Raw genomic sequence first — 20,506 nt, 5'->3', positions numbered from 1 at the left:
TTCCCAGCAACCCTCCCTTCCTCCAATCACCTGATTTTCATGTTTTTGATGTCCAGCCTCAGAACTGGGGTTGGATAGCTGTGGCAGGGTCTGTGGCTCCCTCTTACCCCTCCCGGGAAGGGGGTAGCTGTGTGAATAGGCAGCATGGCGGCGGGTGTGATGTCATGCTTGTTTACTTTTTTTAAATTGAGGAGTTCTGCTTAGTAGTTCAGTTTTCGGTAGCAATGTTTTACCAGTTGGGGTCTGTTTTGGGACGCTTACCTTTCTAGGTGCCTAACCCGGTAGATGGCAGACATAAAATGCTTCCAACCACATGGAGATTTCTATAGGCCATTGCTCCTCGTGCTTTTCTGAAGGGGCCAGGTTCTGACTCGTCCATGGTAGACTTGAAACTCCATTTGAATTTACTGATGCCACGGTCTAATACATACATATCAGCCCGGTATAGCTCCGGGGAGCCTCCGAGATTTGCCCCAAAAATTGTGTTTCATTACATTCAAAACTGTTTTTTTTTCCACTGTCTCATGGCACATCTGTGTACTGTTATTCTCTGAAATTCATATTGTCTTAGTCTCTGAAATTTTCGTTTTGCACAAACACACTTTTGAACTGTAGGAAAGTGTGAAAGTTAAAAAATAGTGTAGTTCTGTAATGGACACAATAAAAAATTATTGGTTTATTTGAAATGAACCTAGGTTAGAAGTAAGAAGATCCTTGTCTCAGTGTGGTGTTAAAATTTGTAATTACTGTAATTGCAATTGAAAATTATCTGCCACCTGAGGCAGTGCATATGAATGTTTTAGTGAACATATGCCTGAGCAAATTTTTTATTATTTTTCATCTTGATGCTATCATGTATATAATCATATGGCAATATATTGCAGGAAGGTACGATGTGATAACTAATGCAACTGGCTTGACTGCATGTGTTCGTGCCTGCTGTAGTAATAAAAAATGCCATGTGGCACTCCTGCATAAGCAACATTGTCTCAGTGTGGAATGCAGGAATGCTGCAGTGTGCCAACCTACTCCAGGTAAAGGATCATTGCTTGTGGTGGTCAGGAAAGTGGACAGTGGTAACTTAGAAGATGATGCACAGTGGATAGGCCAGCCCAGGTATGTTCGTGCAGTATTTCCCTGTAACATTTAGGCATATATTGTGTGGTTTAATATGAAACATTCTCATCATGTAGATATGCCTCTGAGTATTCTTTTTTTTTTTTTAGCTCTATTTGTGAATATCTTGAAAATACCTCTTTATAGACATGCATTATTGAAAACTTGTGTTTGGTATATTATTGAGCTTTTCGATGAAATCTGCTAATGTAGCTGCTGGGGTTAGTTTGTAAACTGACTTGTTTTAGTGTTGAGAAGTGATGTCTTCATTTCTGAACAAATATTTTATCAAGTTGATGTATCTTCATGAAACTTAGTAAACAGCATTCTATATTACACGAAACTATGCTTAATACATAGCAATATACCTGAGCAAATTTTTTATTATTTTTCATCTTGATGCTATCATGTATATAATCAAGGATAGTTCGTACTGTAATATCTGGTACTAACTCTGCTACTACCACTGTAATAATTTATATTCTACTGATCTTGTAGGGAGGGAGAGCGAGTGAGGGAGAGTGATAGCGAGTGAGGGAGAATGATAGCGAGTGAGGGAGAGCGATAGCCAGTGAGGGAGAGCGAGAGCGAGTGAGGGAGAGCGAGAGCGAGATAGAAGTATTAGTTGCTACAGCCTTCATATGACTTACCAAGTAATGCTGCCACCACCCTGAGTTACCGGACAGGGGACCGGAGTGAGATTCGTAGGGCTTGTAAATTGTGTATTTCTACCAGGACAGGTGCAAGGGACAATTGAATGGTGAAAGGATCCTGGCCTGTCACTCGAATAATCCTGACCACTTCAGGAACTATAAAAGTACACAGGAATAAGGTGGGACACGCCCAATACTAATACCTCAACTAGGGATGGACAGGTGGGGGGGAGGAGTACTGGATAATTAAGGACACTTGGTCATTAGGGCAAAGAGAATGGTAGGCCCAATATCACTTGTGACGGTAACGCGTCGGTGTTCGGCTGTTTAAGGCTAGGGGTATGGCCTCGTCACATAGTTATAAAAAAAAATATAGAAAAACTGGAACTTCGTCTGTGGTAAGGTAAGGAGAAGACACACAAAACACAAGTAAACTTTAACAATGAAATTTTAATTACGTTAAATAAATCAAAACATGAAAATAATGCACAAACAAATTCTTATAATAAAATCAATGAATCAACATAATAAGAATACTTAAATGACACAATGAAAAGTTACGTTAAGGCAAAATAACAAGAAGTGCAACACAAAAGGTAAGTGGGAGGTGCTGGAATATTGGCTTAAAGCCACCACCTCTCTCAGTACACGCTAACGTCTAGCTGGGAGGAGTGCTGGCTACGAAAGCACTGAACATTCTGAGGACTGATGTTGGGGCGACCCCAGACATCAGGTAGTATTGGGGGGGGGCGAGGCAGGTGCAGCCAGACCGGCGACCAATCAGCGGAGCCGTAGCGATCAACGGGTAGTTTGGTGGTTGGAGTTCGAACAGGTGGCTGGCTGCATACGTTTCTGCTCACCCTGGCAAGCCTTGCTGGTGTTGTTGTCGTTGTTGGACATTTCTTCCATAGTCTTTTTATATAATTGTGAAGACGTAATTATGGAGGGAAGAGCAGGCTCAATCTCTTGAAGGAGATTATCGTCACAACTCTCCCCCGAAGCCTGCGGTTCTGGAAGAAGTACGTCGTTATGTGGTGGAGTAATGGATGGAGTCGCTTCTACTTCATAAACTCTGGAGAGGGCATCGGCTATGGTGTTGTCAGAACCCTTGATATAGCGGATCTCCAGGTTGAAGTCTTGTAAATACAGAGCCCATCGTAGAAGACGCTGGTTGGTGAATTGGGCTTGATGTAGGAAGCGGAGAGGGTTGTGGTCTGAGAAGATGGTGGTAGACCTGGCGCCTTGTAGGTACGGAGCGAAGTGTTGGAGGTTCAGGACGATGGATAGTAGCTCCTTTTCAATAGTGCTGTAGTTCCTCTGGTGTGGTTTCAGTTTGTAGCTGTAGTAGCTGACAGGTAGAACCTCCTCGCCTCGTAGTTGCATCAGGACACCACCAACGCCGGTACCACTGGCGTCGACATGAAGGACGAAAGGCTTGGTGATATCTGGAGAGGCGAGAATGGGGTTAGAACAGAGGAGGAATTTGAGTTGTTCGAAAGCAACGGTTTGCTGCATGGTCCAATTATACCGTTGCTTGGGACTGGTTAATAGAATTAGAGGTGTGGCGACTGTACTGAAATTCCTCACAAACCTACGGTAGTAAGAGGCAAGACCAAGGAAGCGCAGGAGCTGCTTCCTGGTGGTAGGCTGTGGATACTGTAGGATGGCTTGAGTGTGTGAGTCTAACGGAGCTATGCTGCCACTCCCAATAACATGACCCAGATAACGCACTTTACCTTTCGCGAAAGTGGACTTGCCCAGGTTGATGGTGAGGCCGGCTGTCAGGAGCTTGGAGAACAGACGTCGCAGCTGGAGCAGATGTTCACTCCAGGAGTTGGAGGCTACGACGATATCGTCCAGGTAGGCGTATGTGTTATCCAAGCCCTGGATGACACGGTTGACAGCTCTTTGAAAGGTGGCCGGGGCATTACATAGTCCGAAAGGAAGGCGTTCATATCTGAAAAGTCCAAAAGGAGTGATGAAGGCAGATATCTCTTTAGCGCGCTCCGTTAGACACACTTGATAGTACCCCTTAAGCAAGTCCACTTGGGACAAGTACTGGGCACTACCAATGGCATCAAGGATGTCATCTATCCTTGGCAAGGGGTAAGCATCCTTGACAGTGACAGAGTTCAGTTTACGATAGTCGGTGCACAACCGCACCTTACCTTGGGGTTTGGGCACCAAGATACAGGGTGAGGCCCAGGGGGACTCACAAGGTGTAGCCAGTCCATGATCCAAGAGGTATTGCACCTCAGCACGCATGACTTCCTTCTTGCTCGGGCTGATTCGGTAGAAGGGTTGACGAATCGGCCGGGTGTCGGGGAGCAGTTGGATGTCGTGCTGGGTAACATTACACTCTTGGGGATCATCTCTGAACAACTCTTGATGTTCTCTGAAGATCTTGACGAGAGATGCACTATGATTATCCTGAAAGTATTTGGGAAGATCATTAAGGATTTCGGAATTAGAAAGCGCTGACTCCTTGTCAGTGCTTTCGGGAGGAGAAGCTGGGAAGGTCTCACTGTGGATGTAGGGTTCTGTGAATGTGGAATAATTAGTCAAGACAGTGGGAGGAGTACCATTATATTGCTTCAGGAGGTTGACGTGGCACAGCTGGGTCTTCCGCCGCCTATCTGGAGTCTCTATCACATAATTATTATTATTCCTGCACTCTTTGACGCAGTAGGGTCCTGAAAATCTGTTTTGTAAAGGTGAACCTGGGATAGGGAAATAAGCAAGGACGAAGTCTCCCGGCTTGAATTTTCTTACTTTGCTGGTCTGGTCGTAATGAGTCTTCATTCTCACCTGGGCTTTCAATAGATTATCATGGGCAAAGCGGTGGACTCTCTCTAGAATGTGCTGAAGGTTTTGAAGAAACTGGGGCACATTCTGATGCTCACTGAAGGTGGCATCTCTGAGAGAGTCTTTGAAAGCCTTAAGGGGAGTACGGCACTTACGGCCGTAGAGCATCTCATAAGGAGATACTCTTAGGGACTCATTGGGGAGACTTCTGAAAATACACATTATTAGGTCAATCTGCTTATCCCAATCCTTTGAGGTTTCACTACAAAACTTTTTCAAGAGTGCTTTGATGGTCTGATGACTACGTTCAAGAGAACCCTGTGAAGCAGGATGATAGGGGCTGGACAATACCTGTTTGATGTTGAACTCCTCCAGTGTCCTTTTGAAGAGATCACTGGTGAAGTTGGTGCCACAGTCACTTTGAATCTCCCTGGGAAATCCGTATTGAGTGAAGATCTTCAATAGATGTTTGATAACCGTAGCAGCCGTGATGTTCTTCACTGGAACTGCTATGGGAAATCTGGTGGTAGGACACAGGATGGTTAGGATGTAGGCGTTACCTGAACTGGTCCGAGGTAAAGGACCAACACAGTCTATTATGAGTCTGTGGAAAGGTTCCGCAGGCACCTGTATGGGAATCAGTGGTGCTCTGGGAATGGAGACGTTCGGTTTGCCTGCCATCTGACATGTATGACACTGTTTTACGTACTGTTTGACGTTATTTACCATACCTGGCCAGTAGTAGTCTTGGCGAATCCCATGGTAAGTCTTGTTGAAGCCGTAGTGGGAGAATGCTCCGTGGGCCAGGTGTAGAATAGTGGGCCGCAGGCTGGTGGGAATCACAAGTTGTTCGATGTTGGCCCAATCGTCCTCCTCCTTCAGTTTACTGGGTCTATATCTGCGGTAGAGCAAGTCGTTCTCTAGGAAGAACCCAGGAATACTGTCGGGTTGAGTCTCGGCCTGGAAAAACAATGGTGTTAAAGTAAGATCTTCCCTCTGCAACTTACGGAACTCCAACTTGGTCAGATGCGGGGGTAGTTTCTGAGGGTCTTGAGGGACAGCGGTAGCAGTAGAGTCAGCTGGCTGTGGACGTGCGGCTTGTGCACGGGTGGTCACGAGAACCGGAGGAGAAACTTCATCACTCTCTTGAACCTCTGCTGGAACATACTCAAGAATAGGGTTTCTGGGCACAGAGTTACACACCTGGGGTTTGTCCATGACGATCAGGTTGGTCGGTTGCAGGTCTTCTGCCAAGTCGTTGCCTAGGAGAAGTTGCACTCCAGGCATGGGAAAAGGCTTTTCCCTGACGGCGACTTGGACTTCCCCGTTCACGTAGGGACAATCCAGGTGGACTCTGGCGAGAGGGTATGGAGTGGTAGCAGTGAGGTCAGTGATGAAGACTGTTTCCCCGGTGTAGACTATGTTGGGCACAGCCGACTTCAAGATGATCGATTGTAGAGCCGCTGTGTCCCTCAAGATCTTCAATTTGAAACGTCCCTCCGGATTTGAACCGTTGGCAGAGACAGTTCCAGTATACAGGTGGTTACTGAAAAGAGAAAGATCATTAACATCAACACCAACATTCATCACAGGCTTACCGGACTTAGGAGGAGTTGGTTTGGGTCGTTGTTGGTCAGTGGTTCCCTTGTATTGAGACTTACCACACTTGTCTATGGTATGTCCATAGAGTCTACAATACTTGCAGTACAGTTGTGAACCAGCTTGATCGGGGCTCACCTTCTCGTAACTGTACCACGACTTCTTACTGGAGGATGGTTCAGGTGTCAGCCGGTGGATGAGGCTGTAAGTGTCAGCCGACTTAGCACACTTCAGGTAGTCGGTTTCTTCTTTATCTGCTAAGTAGAGGCGGACAGGAGGCGGCACACGTCTCAAGAATTCTTCAACAAGCATCAGGTTGACGAGTTCTGTAAAAGTAGAGACATGTGCTGCTTCCAGCCATTTCATGAAATACCTCCGTTTCGTGTTAGCAAACTCAAGGAAGGTAGTGGTACTTGCCTTCAGGTGGTCACGGAATTTCCTTCTATAACTTTCGGTGGAAAGTAGGTAGGCGTCCAACACTGCTTGTTTCAGAGTGTAGTAGTCATTCTCAGACGCCAAAGTACTGAGTGTGACTGCAGCTCTACCTGTAAGATGGACTCTGAGAAGTGTGGCCCATTGGTTGACAGGCCAACTGAGTTGATTAGCAAGGGTTTCAAAGGTGGTGAAAAAAACATCAACTTCTGCTTCTACAAAGGATGGCATTAACTTACTTGCATGTGATATATTAAAACTGACGGGAAGATTGGCAGTAGCTTGCTGGCGTTGGGTGAAGTGTGAAGTTTCCAAGGAGATTTCGCGTTGACGACACTCTAGAGCCAGAGTCGCTTGTTGCTTGTCATGTTCGCGTTGTATTTCCAACTCGCGTTGTTTGGTTTCAAGCTGTACTCTTTCACGTTCACGGAGTAATGCGACCTCGCGTTCGTGTTCTTCTCTCCTCAAAGCAGCTTCACGTTCTCTGAGGGTGATTTCTCGTTCTTGTTCTTCCCTCCTCAAAGCAGCTTCGCGTTCTTGTTCGTCTCTCCTCAAAGCAGCTTCGCGTTCTTGTTCTTCTCTTCGTATGGCAGCTGCTCGTTCTTGTTGTTCGAGGGCTTCCCTTTGCTGTTCGCGGGCTTCCTTTTGCTGCTCACGTTCAATCTTAGCCAGCTCTAGTTTAAGTTTCATCGTTGCCAAGTCAGTTTTATCTGCAATATAGTAAGTTTCATGAGTTTCAGAGTCTATCTTACCTTGCTCTAAATAGTAATCCAGCAACAGGTTGTGTAGGTCATTTTTGTTGGCTTGGTAGGGAACTTCTAGTTGATACTCATGTGCAAGAGTTTGTAGTTCAGTCCTCTTGGCACGACTCAAAGTCCCTATTTCACCTGCTGGATTTGCACGGAAAGTTTGGAGACGAAACATGGTGAAATTAGCAAATAAAGGTACACGAATGTTCAATAATGAAATGTCAGAAACAGGACAACGTGGCAACTGGTACCTATCCTGTGTGATCTTTAACAATTAACGTTAAGTGAAAGATATTAAATGATTAAATTAAATCAAGGGCGCAGGAAATCTTGTACCCGGTACTCATGTAAGAGAATAAGGGCAAGAAAATCCTACTAACAAATGAAACAAAGTTTCGAAAACAAATGAAACAGTTAAATGCTTCAAAAGTAAAATTGGTAGTCCAAGGATGTAGGCATACCTTGCCAAGTCTCTATAGGACAAAGCAAGTTTTTCCTACTGAATTTAATATGATACTTACAGAATTAGCGAACTTTTGTGCTCTGAAAAAATAAGCTAATTCCCTACCGTTGTATGTATCATCATCTCTGACTGACGTGTAGGGGTGCGAGGTGTCAACTGGTGACGAGAACTGCTGCTGAGGTCCCAATTCAGCAACTAAAGTTCGAGCTAGAGGAACTATGGCCCTCTTTATCCTCCTACAGTCAGATTGCAGAAGATTGGGTACTCTTGACCCGGGGCAGACCACAGTACCAGGGTACCAATATGATGATCTGTCAGAATGAGAAATATTCAAGGGACATAGATGGTAAATACGAGTAATAACAAGGAGGGAGAGATGACCAATTAAGAGTATGACTGCGGCCTACAGTCACCACGTAATCCAAAGTTGTCTCACCTTCACTATATGTTACTCTCGTAATGCACAATACACCGCACCTTATAAAAAATGAAATTGAATGAAAAATAGTAAAGCTACGTTAACAGAGTTAAATACGCTTACCATAAATTACCACTTGGCACCAGTACCTGAGTGAAGCTCCTAGGACAGGCCCCCATATAACTTGTGACGGTAACGCGTCGGTGTTCGGCTGTTTAAGGCTAGGGGTATGGCCTCGTCACATAGTTATAAAAAAAAATATAGAAAAACTGGAACTTCGTCTGTGGTAAGGTAAGGAGAAGACACACAAAACACAAGTAAACTTTAACAATGAAATTTTAATTACGTTAAATAAATCAAAACATGAAAATAATGCACAAACAAATTCTTATAATAAAATCAATGAATCAACATAATAAGAATACTTAAATGACACAATGAAAAGTTACGTTAAGGCAAAATAACAAGAAGTGCAACACAAAAGGTAAGTGGGAGGTGCTGGAATATTGGCTTAAAGCCACCACCTCTCTCAGTACACGCTAACGTCTAGCTGGGAGGAGTGCTGGCTACGAAAGCACTGAACATTCTGAGGACTGATGTTGGGGCGACCCCAGACATCAGGTAGTATTGGGGGGGGGCGAGGCAGGTGCAGCCAGACCGGCGACCAATCAGCGGAGCCGTAGCGATCAACGGGTAGTTTGGTGGTTGGAGTTCGAACAGGTGGCTGGCTGCATACGTTTCTGCTCACCCTGGCAAGCCTTGCTGGTGTTGTTGTCGTTGTTGGACATTTCTTCCATAGTCTTTTTATATAATTGTGAAGACGTAATTATGGAGGGAAGAGCAGGCTCAATCTCTTGAAGGAGATTATCGTCACACACTCAAGACAAGGAACCATTAATACACACTGGAATGACATTTGACAATACATATGACTTTATTTGAAACAATTAAATAGACACTTTCCTAACTATATTCCCTAACAAAGGCAAAGAATAAATGACTGATAATGTGCTTTAGTTCAAGAGAGCCGTACTTACTCGAATGGTGTGCCACAATTTTCATCGAGATGGTCTCTCCTGGTGTCCACTCACACCGTCTTCCTAGACTTCTCCCACTCTACTGTGTCTGGCAGTGATCTACTCCCCAGCTGAACATGAGGGCTTGCATTTGATGTGGAGGAGTTAATCCCTGTAGATTATCATGACGGCATCAACTCTGACCACCTCGTGACTCCGTGACCATTGACCTCTCCCCCTGATTAACTTCTACAGAGGTGTAACTTTTCCATTGTCTGGCACCGCGCCTGTGGCTTGTTTGTACTGTTATGATGTTCATGTTGTTCTACTATGTACTGCTCTCTTGTTACAATACTATGGCATGGATGATCCTTGAGGACAGTTCATGCTATGGAGTGGATGGTCCTCGAACCCCGTTCATGCTATGGAGTGGATGGTCCTCGAGGACCGTTCATGCTATGGAGTGGATAGTCCTCGAGTATCGTTCATGCTGTGGAGTGGATGATCCTCGAGGACAGCTCATGCTATGTTCTGGAGGATTCATAGCAACAGTTCATGCAACTGTGTGAGTGATTCACGGGAACTGTTCATGTTAGTGTGGGTGCTATGGAGTGGACATGAACAAATTCACAAGGGCCGTGATGAGGGTTCGAGCTTGCATCCGGGATGATCCCAGATGCGCCTTAGTCGATTGCAACAAAACATGGTAAAAGAATTGCAACCGGGAGTGCTACTGCCCTCACACGGATCCTGCAGTCTCTCCGAGACACAAACTGGGGTTTTACGCAATTCATGCTATGGAGCCCCATGCACTTGGACTCTGTCAACAAGCTGTTCTACCTCTTTGCCCTTACTTCAATACACACAGAAATCACAATAGCATGATACATCAATGAACAAATCCACAAGGGCCGTGATGAGGGTTCGAACTTACGTCCGGGATGATCCCAGACATACCTTAGTTGATTGTGCCACAACTTGGTACATGTGTATCATGTCCCCGGAGTGGACATGCTACAGTGTGGGTGATACTTGGGAATAATTCATGCTACAGTGTGGGTGATGCTCTGGAACAGTTCATGCTGCAATGTGGCTGATACTCGGGAACAGTTCATGCTAGTGTGGGTGATACTCGGGAACAGTTCATGCTAGTGTGGGTGATACTCGGGAACAATTCATGCTAGTGTGGGTGATACTCGGGAACGGTTCATGCTAGTGTCATGCAATTCTATAGTACAGAAACCAAAACTGAAGTACAGTTTGTTGTCTGAATGGGGCCTGAAAAGGGCAAATTATCTTGGTTATCTTGAGATGATTTCGGGGCTTTTTAGTGTCCCCGCGGCCCGGTCCTCGACCAGGCCTCCACCCCCAGGAAGCAGCCCGTGACAGCTGACCAACACCCAGGTACCTATTTTACTGCTAGGTAACAGGGGCATAAGGTGAAAGAAACAATGGGCATTGTTTCTCGCTGGCACCTGGGATCGAACCCAGGACCACAGGATCACAAGTCCAGCGTGCTGTCCGCTCGGCCGACCGGCTCCCTAGAGCTGAAGAATAATAGATAGATAGGCAAGATAGAGCTGAAGAATAATACAGAGCACCACTTGGTTTCCGAACCCCTTGGGGGACGAGACCCGTCGGTTAACATGTAAGTTCGTATACGAGAAATAGAGGGGAAAAAATAAACTAGAAATGTAAAAAGAAATTTTTCCGAAAAAATTTACGAAAAAAACTCTAGGGGAAAAAATCGACAGGTTCATAGCGTAAATGCGACTGTGTTTTGTTTGTACTCACCAATAAGTGAAGTCCTGATCCGCTTTATAAAAGTCCTTAATTGTTCCTAACTGATTATTAAGACGTCTGGCAAACATCCTCTGGATGTTTCCTGCCAGCCTGCAGGCACATCCTGCCTAAAATATACGATGATGTACTGTACATTTAAGAAACAAATCTGGGTCACAGGTCTGTGGAGTGTGGTTAGGCTTACGGAGTCAGCCGGTCCCTCCCCCACCACCGATACACCTCCCCCTCTCCCCCCACCCCAAACCCATACACACACACACACTCAAAGGTCACGTGGTTCATGGTTCACTTCAACACCCATATATCGCTTCCTGCCTTCCTGCCTCCTTCCCAGCCTGCAAGCCTGCCTGCCTCCTTCCCAGCCTGCAAACCTGCCTGCCTGCCTGCCTCCTTCCCAGCCTGCAAGCCTGCCTGCCTGCCTGCCTCCTTCCCAGCCTGCAAGCCTGCCTGCCTGCCTGCCTCCTTCCCAGCCTGCAAGCCTGCCTGCCTGCCTGCCTCCTTCCCAGCCTGCAAGTCTGCCTGCCTGCCTGCCTCCTTCCCAGCCTGCAAGCCTGCCTGCCTGCCTGCCTCCTTCCCAGCCTGCAAGCCTGCCTGCCTGCCTGCCTCCTTCCCAGCCTGCAAGCCTGCCTGCCTGCCTGCCTCCTTCCCAGCCTGCAAGCCTGCCTGCCTGCCTGCCTCCTTCCCAGCCTGCAAGCCTGCCTGCCTGCCTGCCTCCTTCCCAGCCTGCAAGTCTGCCTGCCTGCCTGCCTCCTTCCCAGCCTGCAAGCCTGCCTGCCTGCCTGCCTCCTTCCCAGCCTGCAAGCCTGCCTGCCTGCCTCCTTCCCAGCCTGCAAGCCTGCCTGCCTCCTTCCCAGCCTGCAAGCTTGCCTGCCTGCCTGCCTCCTTCCCAGCCTGCAAGCCTGCCTGCCTCCTTCCCAGCCTGCAAGCCTGCCTGCCTCCTTCCCAGCCTGCAAGCCTGCCTGCCTGCCTGCCTCCTTCCCAGCCTGCAAGCCTGCCTGCCTGCCTGCCTCCTTCCCAGCCTGCAAGCCTGCCTGCCTGCCTGCCTCCTTCCCAGCCTGCCTGCCTCCTTCCCAGCCTGCAAGCCTGCCTGCCTGCCTGCCTCCTTCCCAGCCTGCCTGCCTCCTTCCCAGCCTGCAAGCCTGCCTGCCTGCCTGCCTCCTTCCCAGCCTGCAAGCCTGCCTGTCTGCCTGCCTCCTTCCCAGCCTGCAAGCCTGCCTGCCTGCCTGCCTCCTTCCCAGCCTGCAAGCCTGCCTGCCTGCCTGCCTCCTTCCCAGCCTGCCTGCCTGCCTGCCTCCTTCCCAGCCTGCAAGCCTGCCTGCCTGCCTGCCTCCTTCCCAGCCTGCCTGCCTGCCTGCCTCCTTCCCAGCCTGCAAGCCTGCCTGCCTCCTTCCCAGCCTGCAAGCCTGCCTGCCTGCCTGCCTCCTTCCCAGCCTGCAAGCCTGCCTGTCTGCCTGCCTCCTTCCCAGCCTGCAAGCCTGCCTGCCTGCCTGCCTCCTTCCCAGCCTGCAAGCCTGACTGCCTCCTTCCCAGCTTGCAAGCCTGCCTGCCTGCCTGCCTCCTTCCCAGCCTGCCTGCCTGCCTGCCTCCTTCCCAGCCTGCCTGCCTGCTTCCTTTCCAGCCAGCCTGCCTCCCTCCCTGCCATCATGCTAACGGGTAGTGTGTGTTAGGCTTATCTTCGGGAATGAGCCGGTCTCGCCCCCACCACCAACAAACCACCCGCCCCCCTACATCCCATCTCTCAAGGTCACGCGGTTCAACCGCGTGACTACCACTCACTCCCTGCTGCGCCTGCCTGCCTGCCTGTGCCTGCCTGCCTGTGCCTGCCTGCCTGTGCCTGCCTGCCTGTGCCTGCCTGCCTGTGCCTGCCAGCCTGTGCCTGCCAGCCTGCCTTTCCCTCCCTAATTCTCACTACTTCCATCCCTTCCTGCCTACCTCCTAGCATCTCTCCCTACCTCCCCCTCCCTCTTAGCATCTCTCCCTACCTCCTAACATCTCTCCCTACCTCCCCCTCCCTCCTAGCATCTCTCTCTCCCCCTCTCTCACTGATTCTCCCCCCCCCCCCTCATTCATACTGCCTCCCACCTAAGCTCCATCGTCCATCCACCCACCACTGACGCAATGCGTGCATTTGGAGCCAACATGGTGCACAGATGTTTCTTGATTGTGCAGATATGTAAAACAAAAGCACAGAATGAACATTCCAGCCTTATGGCAATTCAAAATAATAGGAATAATAGGCCGTGAATCTGTGAAGTCACAGCGGGCAAACTGGACCATCTCCCACCCACCACAACAAACCGGCGTGACGCTTGGCGGACCCCTTCCTACCCGAACTTTGTTCGGGTAGCATGACTCCCCAACCCCAATCGGGAAACTGGAAGTTTCGGATAACTAAAGTTCGGAAACCAAGTGGTGCTCTGTAGTAGATATCTTGTTGGTAATACTAATAGAAATACATCCCAAATGTCCCTGTCTTGCCTGAGATTTCCAAATTGAGTCCAAGTAGTTGTGAGCCAACTGCATTAACTACTATACTACAGGTCAATATACATAGGTAGTAGTGGTTGATGATTCTTTCATTAATTTGTCAAATGCTTATTTTCTCTTACACAGTTCAAGCTGTATCTGCTCGACTGTATTTAGAAATGTATGGAATAAGGTTATACAGACAACCACATGCTTTCCAAATGGCTCGGAACTGGGACTGAATGAAAAACTGGTTCTGTCTGAATATGTAATTAATCATCCAGAAAATCTAAGGGAAACTCAACAACTTCATGGGAAAATTCTCCATTATTTTGTGTGTTTATGAATGAGAAATTCTGGGCTTTGGAAGTGGGTGTGGGGCGTCGGGAGTGGGTGTGGGCGTCGGGAGTGGGTGTGGGCATCGGGAGTGGGTGTGGGCGTCGGGAGTGGGTGTGGGCGTCGGCAGTGGGTGTTGGGCATCAGGAGTCGGAAGTGGGTGTGGGGCGTCGGGAGTGGGTGTGGGGCGTCAGGAGTGGGTGTGGGGCGTTGGGAGTGGGTGTGGGGCGTCAGGAGTGGGTGTGGGGCGTCGGGAGTGGGTGTGGGGCGTTGGGAGTGGGTGTGGGGCGTCGGGAGTGGGTGTGGGGCGTCTGGGGGGGGGGGGGTTGGGCATCTGGGAGTGGGGGGGGGCATCTGGGAGTGGGGGGGGGGTTGGGCATCTGGGAGTGGGGGGGGTTGGGCATCTGGGAGTGGGGGGGGGGTTGGGCATCTGGGAGTGGGGGGGGGGGGGGTTGGGCATCTGGGAGTGGGGGGGGGGTTGGGCATCTGGGAGTGGGGGGGGGGGTTGGGCATCTGAGTGGGGGGGGAGTTGGGCATCTGGGAGGGGGGGGGGTTGGGCATCTGGGAGTGGGGGGGGTTGGGCATCTGGGAGTGGGGGGGGTTGGGCATCTGGGAGTGGGGGGGGTTGGGCATCTGGGAGTGGGGGGGGGGGTTGGGCATCTGGGAGTGGGGGGGGGGGTTGGGCATCTGGGAGTGGGGGGGGGTTGGGCATCTGGTGTGGGACATTTGGGGCTTGACTCTATTTATATACTTATTAAAGTACAGTAATGAAATCAATTACGAAGGACCACCCGCTTTTATAGTAAAGAGGGAAACTACTAAAATGTGATCATTAGAAATTCCTGTAAGAACCAGTGACTATGGATAAATATTAGGAAATACAATCACTTGAATAATTAATGGGCTGTATAAATAATTTACTTGAATCAAAGCCTCAAACACCTACATTTGGGGGTTATTGCTAGAACTTCATATATGTCTAGGAACTAGTGTGGTTCGTACACCAGTTCATTGTGTAATAACCTAATCTTATGACCAATTAGAGAATCAATAGAAAATTTGTCACCAATAAGAATATGGATCATAAATATCAGAAATTAATAATTATAATAAACACGTATTATCTCCAGTGCGCACAGCATTCCATAAATGACAATCAAAATACTGATAATTTGAATAATCAAAGAAATACGAAAAGTCTTAGCTTGAAGACGTTTTCAAAGACATCAGTTACGAATCATCCTCGGAATCTCCGGAATTCCTCGTAGAACACTGGGAGATGAACAACACGGGTAAAGTAACAGCTCGTGGAATTCCTCACGCGCGAGCTGTAAATTAAGGGATATTACGTAGCAATGTACTAGGCTACTAAATATCTGTATTCAAGAAATTGGGAATCAAATTAATTTAGAATACTAACATGTGGTTTATTTATATCGCTCGACGTGACGACAAGCTACCCTGCTATATACAATCTCTAATGATGCATCAAAAGGGAGTTATGTAAGTACTTAGCTAATAGGGCACTGTATAAGTTGAAGCTTGCCGAAACTCGCGTCCCAGGCTCTAGCGTCACAATGGCGAACACGTGGTGGCTAGCTTGGTTTGGATGTCGACGCACTTATTTGGCCGGTCACGATGGATCACGTAGAACAAATTAACTAGTTCCGGGCTGAATGTCAGGTTAAATCTTGCTGACAATTCACCACAACGTATCCTAGACTCTGACACCAAAACGAGTTGCTCAATTCCGCAACAAGTCTTCACGCCGCACACAGGCGACTTCTCCTCGAGCTGGCGTCTATCACAACAATGGCTTCTCCCTCTCCACCCCGCGTCCCGCATTCGCCACACAAATTATTTATCACGAATAATATTATTTCGCGTAGTTGTGGCTAAAATGCTTTGATAAAGACTGGGTTGTAATTCTAGGGAGCTAAATATTATTACTTTCTCGTCTTACGATGGTAAACGAGAAATGGAGATGATTTTAGTTTTCTCCATGGCATTCACGCGTGACGGTAAATTTTATTACTTGATAACAATTATAACTAAAACTCTCGATTTGACAATCGTTGGGGAGTTATGTTATCGGTAAATAATTATCACACGGAATACTGCTGTTTTTAGAGAATCACACTCAATTCTCTAACACACTGGATATAAATGTGTTTAACTTGGCAGAATCTGACGCAATACTGGTGTTTGGTTACGTGAGAATTCCAGCATTATTGTACAGATACAATTATTAGTTCATGTGAACACTACTGTTAGTTAATTTTAGTTACTACAGTAATTAGTAGATTTTAGTAATAGTTAATAATACAACAGTATTGTATTAGTGTTGGAAATTTCCAACATCTGGGAGTGGGGGGGGTTGGGCATCTGGGAGTGGGGGGGGTTGGGCATCTGGGAGTGGGGGGGTTGGGCATCTGGGAGTGGGGGGGGGCATCTGGGAGTGGGGGGGGCATCTGGGAGTGGGGGGGTGGGTGTCTGGGAGTGGGGGGGGGGCATCTGGAAGTGGGGGCACTGGGAGTATGTGAGGATCTTTGAGTTTGGATATTGGCATGTGGGTATGGACATTGGCATATGGGTATGGGCATTGGCATATGGGTATGGGCATTGGCATATGGGTATGGGCATTGGCATATGGGTATAGGTATTGGCATGTGGGTATGGGTATTGGCATATGGGTATGGGGATATGGGTATGGGTATTGGCATGCATGAGTGGGTATTGGCATGTATTCGCCTAGTTGTGCTTCCAGGGGTTGAGCTTTGCTCTTTCGGCCTGCCTCTTAACTGTCAACCAACTGTTACTAACTACTATTTTTTTTCTTTTGTAGAGAGCCCCTTTGGCTCCCCAATGCTATACCGGGCTGATGTGTATATGTATTAGACCGTGACAACAGTCAGTCGAAGGAGTTCTAAGCCTACCAGAGACCAGATCCAGAACCTGGCCCTCTCAAGAGAGGCACGAGGAGCAATGGCCTAAAGACTTCCCCGTGTAATTGGAAGCAGTCTTTGTCTGCCATCTACCAGGTCAGGCACCCAGAAAGGTAGGAATTCCAAAACAAACTACTGTTGATCAAATAATTTGCAAACCGAAAGCCGAACTAGCTATAGAACTCCCCAATCAAAACCAAGGAAACAAGTATGACGTCGCCTCAAACACCACGCATCCGTCTGCGTAAACCCCCCCCCCTCTCCCTGGGAGGGGGATGTGGGGGGTCCCAGATCTCCATGCCAGTAACTCTCCTCAGTTCACAGGCTGTTGTGAGGGCGAATGGTTGATCGACTCTGGCTCCATCCTTTGAGCAGTGCTGCAGTGCGGTGGTGGTGTTCAGTTTTGGTATCGAGTGAGCCAGAAGTAACACAAGAGTACTGGGGCTGCCTTTTCTTAGGTGCCCTGTAAGTACTGCCCTTGCGGCTTCAGTGTGATCTTCCCTGGGCCATTCGGGAACTACCTCCACGTGGTTCTGTTGCTGCTCGGTTATTGCCCGCCCTTGTGGTTCAGCCGAGGTGGTTCTTGCTCCTGTTTTCCCTTGGGTAGAAGGTAGTTTCGTCGCTGGCAGGGGCACAAGGTACTGTGCAGCTGTCTGATATACGCATAGCAACTGGTTCTTGTTCACCTGGAGATGTTGTGCTTTTGTTGGGTTTTTCTTATAATTTTGTTTTGTTTTGCCTGGTGGGGGTCTGCCTGGTATGGTGGTAGGACCACTTGTATGATTTTGGTGGCCCTCCTCTAGGTCCTCATGCTTGCACACATCGCAGGGGTTCAGGTTATAGTTTGTTTGCTTGGTAGCTCTGGGATAACCAGTTAGCAGTACCTCGCCTGGGGCTTTCCTTAGCAGTCAGCCTAAGGGCTCTGGAAACCCCTTTGGGGGCTCAGTGGTCCGATGGAAGAGACCTCAGAATCCCATCTCGCCTTGTGGGAGTTTGAAGGTTGCTCTGTTCCCTTGACTCAGGGTGACACTCACTGTCTTTGCCTCCGCCATGCTGCTTGTTGGGTCAATGACACCTTTGACCCGAAATCCAGCTTCAGCGTTGCATGCAAGGTTTAGGTTGCTGCAATGCGCACGGTTGGTTGCCTTTTCGGTTGTCCCGCTTTGGTTATAGGGACCCGGACTTTGGGGTGTTAGGCGCCTCAACTTTGGTTTCGTCTGCACCCCTCTAGTCCTTCCCTTGCTGTGGTTCATCCTGCTCCCCCCCCCCACCCTGCACCCGGTTCCCAAATGTCAGAGGGTTTCAGAGTCGGGGCAGGGTTTGCCTAGTGGTGAGTCTCGGGCGGTTTCGGGGAATACCCCTTCCGGATCGGCGGCGGAGGCATTCGAGCCTGTTCCTCCTGCTGGAGCCCTTGGGCCATGCCAGCGGCCTCCCTTCATCCCGGCTTTTCCGGTGGATTCTAGCTTTTCTCCAGAGGCAGAGTGTTTGGAGGACAGCTCGGCCCCAGGTCCTGACGTAGAGGTTCTCGGGGCTGGGGAGGAGTTGACTTGGGGTGCTTGGGCCCTATTTGACCCCGCTTAGGTGTTGGTACCCTCGGCACGGGGCTTGTTGTTACAAGGGGAGGGGTTTTCCTATCCCCTCTCCCTGTACAAGTTTGATATGAGTGCGACTCCTCCCTGGGTTCGGTTCCGGGTTCCCTTGGGTTTCTCGGCTCTCTCCTGCCAGAGGTTTTCGGCTTCCCGCATCACATCAAAGGTGACGCGGGAAACCCTTGCGGCTTACCTCTTGCGAGACCCGGATTACGCCTCGGTAATCGATCCTTCTTCTTTCGAGTTTGGATCCTCGTTTTCTTTCTGGATGCATTACAAGGTGCCGGAGTCTTCTTGGTTGGCAGACTGCCCTTTTTTTTTCATTAAGGGCGTGACATTTGTTCTGTCAGACCCGTGCACTTCATTGGCGGGAAGTGATTACGGTTGTTCCAGGTTTACTTAGTGGGCGAATTTGAGCACCTCAATGTGTGCTTGTTTGCCCCTGTTCTTCCTCGTGATGTCGAGTAGATTCAGCTTCTCGTGCAGGATCCCTCCCTTTCGGCATCCCTGGTGGCCGAGGATTTGCGCACCCGTGGGCATTTGGCTTTGAAACGTGGTCTTGCGTTTCTTTCCACTGCTGGAGCTGTCTTCGGACCGGCTCGGCTCGGATGTGCAGGAACTGGGATCTGGGCCGATGTCTGGTGTGTTTAATTTGGTAGCTCGGGCATCGGCTGCCTTGTTGAAGTTGTTTGTGCCAATTCCGAGGGAGGCGGTGACCCTGTTCTTTGCTTCTCGTCTCGCATGCCATCAGGCGGTGCTCGTCCACTCTTTGGAATCGGCTTGGGCCCTGGCTCTTAGATTTTTGTCCCCTTTTTGTCTGTTCCTGTTTGCAGAGTCTGCGGTGGTGTATTTTCTAAAAGCGGCTTCATCTAGTTGCTGGCCTATGTCGGACTTGTTGGTTCTCCGGGATGCCGTGGTGGTCTTGTCCGGAAGGGTCATGCCAGGTCTCGGGGTTCCTTCGGTCGTCGTAAGCCAGTAGTGCCAAGATTCGGGGCCGGCACCGTTGGCATCTGGTCGGTGCAGTGATCGCTCTGAGCATCAGTCAGGCTCTCGTAGGGGTCGTCGGCCCTTTCGCAAGCTAGACATAGCCGAAGCGCTGCTTATCAAAACCCCTTATCCAGCTCATGGCAGGGAACGTCACAGAACGTCCATCTAAAAGGCCAACAAAGAACTATCCAGCCTGTCCTCATTAACAAAGGCCAAATGTTGGTTTATCCAGCCGGAAAACCCACTGCTTATGAATGAAAACTGTATAAACACAACTTTTAAACTGATAACATTCGAGCATTTCTCGCATTTTTTGTTTTTCTTACCAAGTTATGTTTATTTTGTTATGCCTACCTTTCTAGGTGCCTAACCCCGGTCAGTGGCAGACAAGGAATACCCCCCAACCACAAGGAAGTTTTCCAGAGGCCATTTGGTCCTTTTGGCTGTGGGGCAATAGAGTGGAGGCTCGCACTGTTTGCCCTCGCCTGGTCCCACGATTCGTGGGCATTTCGAGTCATTTTCTCCGGCCTGCGGTGGGGTTGGGTCGCTTCACCTGCTGTGGGGGGATCGGGGCTGGCAGGGCAGGCCTCTTCTCCTGTGCTCTGTCAGGTCAACCGGGAGTGGGTTCGCTTGGGTGTGGGCGAAATATCAACGTCTCTCAGGTGGGTTTCCCATCTGTTATCAGTTCCAAAATGGGACTGTGCGGATCTGTGATTCATACTGGACTTGTTTTATCTGAATCCCTGGGTCTATTGCCCCTCCTTTCAGATGACCAGTCTGTCTGAGGTCCGGTTGCTTTTGGCACCGGGTGCCTGGATGCTGTCTTTGGACCTCAGGGACGCGTATTGGCATGTCCCGATTCATCCGGGGTTCAGGGACTAGCTCGGTTTTGTAGTGGGGCTACAAGCTTTTCGCTTTCGTTGCCTTCCATTTGGCTTGAATCTGGCACCTCGAGTGTTCACACGCCTTATCTGGGTCATGGTGACCCGTTTGCGTCTGTCAGGGGGGTTCGGGTTCTAGCTTACCTCGACGACTGGCTGGTGTGAGCTCTCAGCCAGTCCGCATGTCTGCTCACCAGGGATTTGGTTCTTTCCCAGCTCGTCGAGTTCGAGTTCTTGGTGAATTGGTG

General features: G+C 49.0%; 1 protein-coding gene across 5 annotated transcripts in view; it reads left to right on the top strand.

The window, feature by feature from the left end:
- LOC123757772 (dyslexia-associated protein KIAA0319-like protein) overlaps positions 1-20,506 on the top strand; it is a 222,933-nt gene that overhangs the window by 11,652 nt on the left and 190,775 nt on the right. For all 5 annotated transcript variants that reach the window (XM_069329507.1, XM_069329511.1, XM_069329508.1 and 2 more), the window contains exon 3: positions 885-1,116. In XM_069329507.1, the coding sequence (XP_069185608.1) occupies positions 885-1,116 (232 nt within the window). The remainder of the gene's footprint in view (positions 1-884; positions 1,117-20,506) is intronic.

This window comes from Procambarus clarkii, chromosome 22, assembly GCF_040958095.1.
Source record: "Procambarus clarkii isolate CNS0578487 chromosome 22, FALCON_Pclarkii_2.0, whole genome shotgun sequence".
In the NCBI taxonomy this organism is placed as follows: Eukaryota; Metazoa; Arthropoda; class Malacostraca; order Decapoda; family Cambaridae; genus Procambarus; species Procambarus clarkii.
Note: the sequence above shows the minus strand (reverse complement) of the source record. Positions and strands in the feature narration are given on the sequence as shown.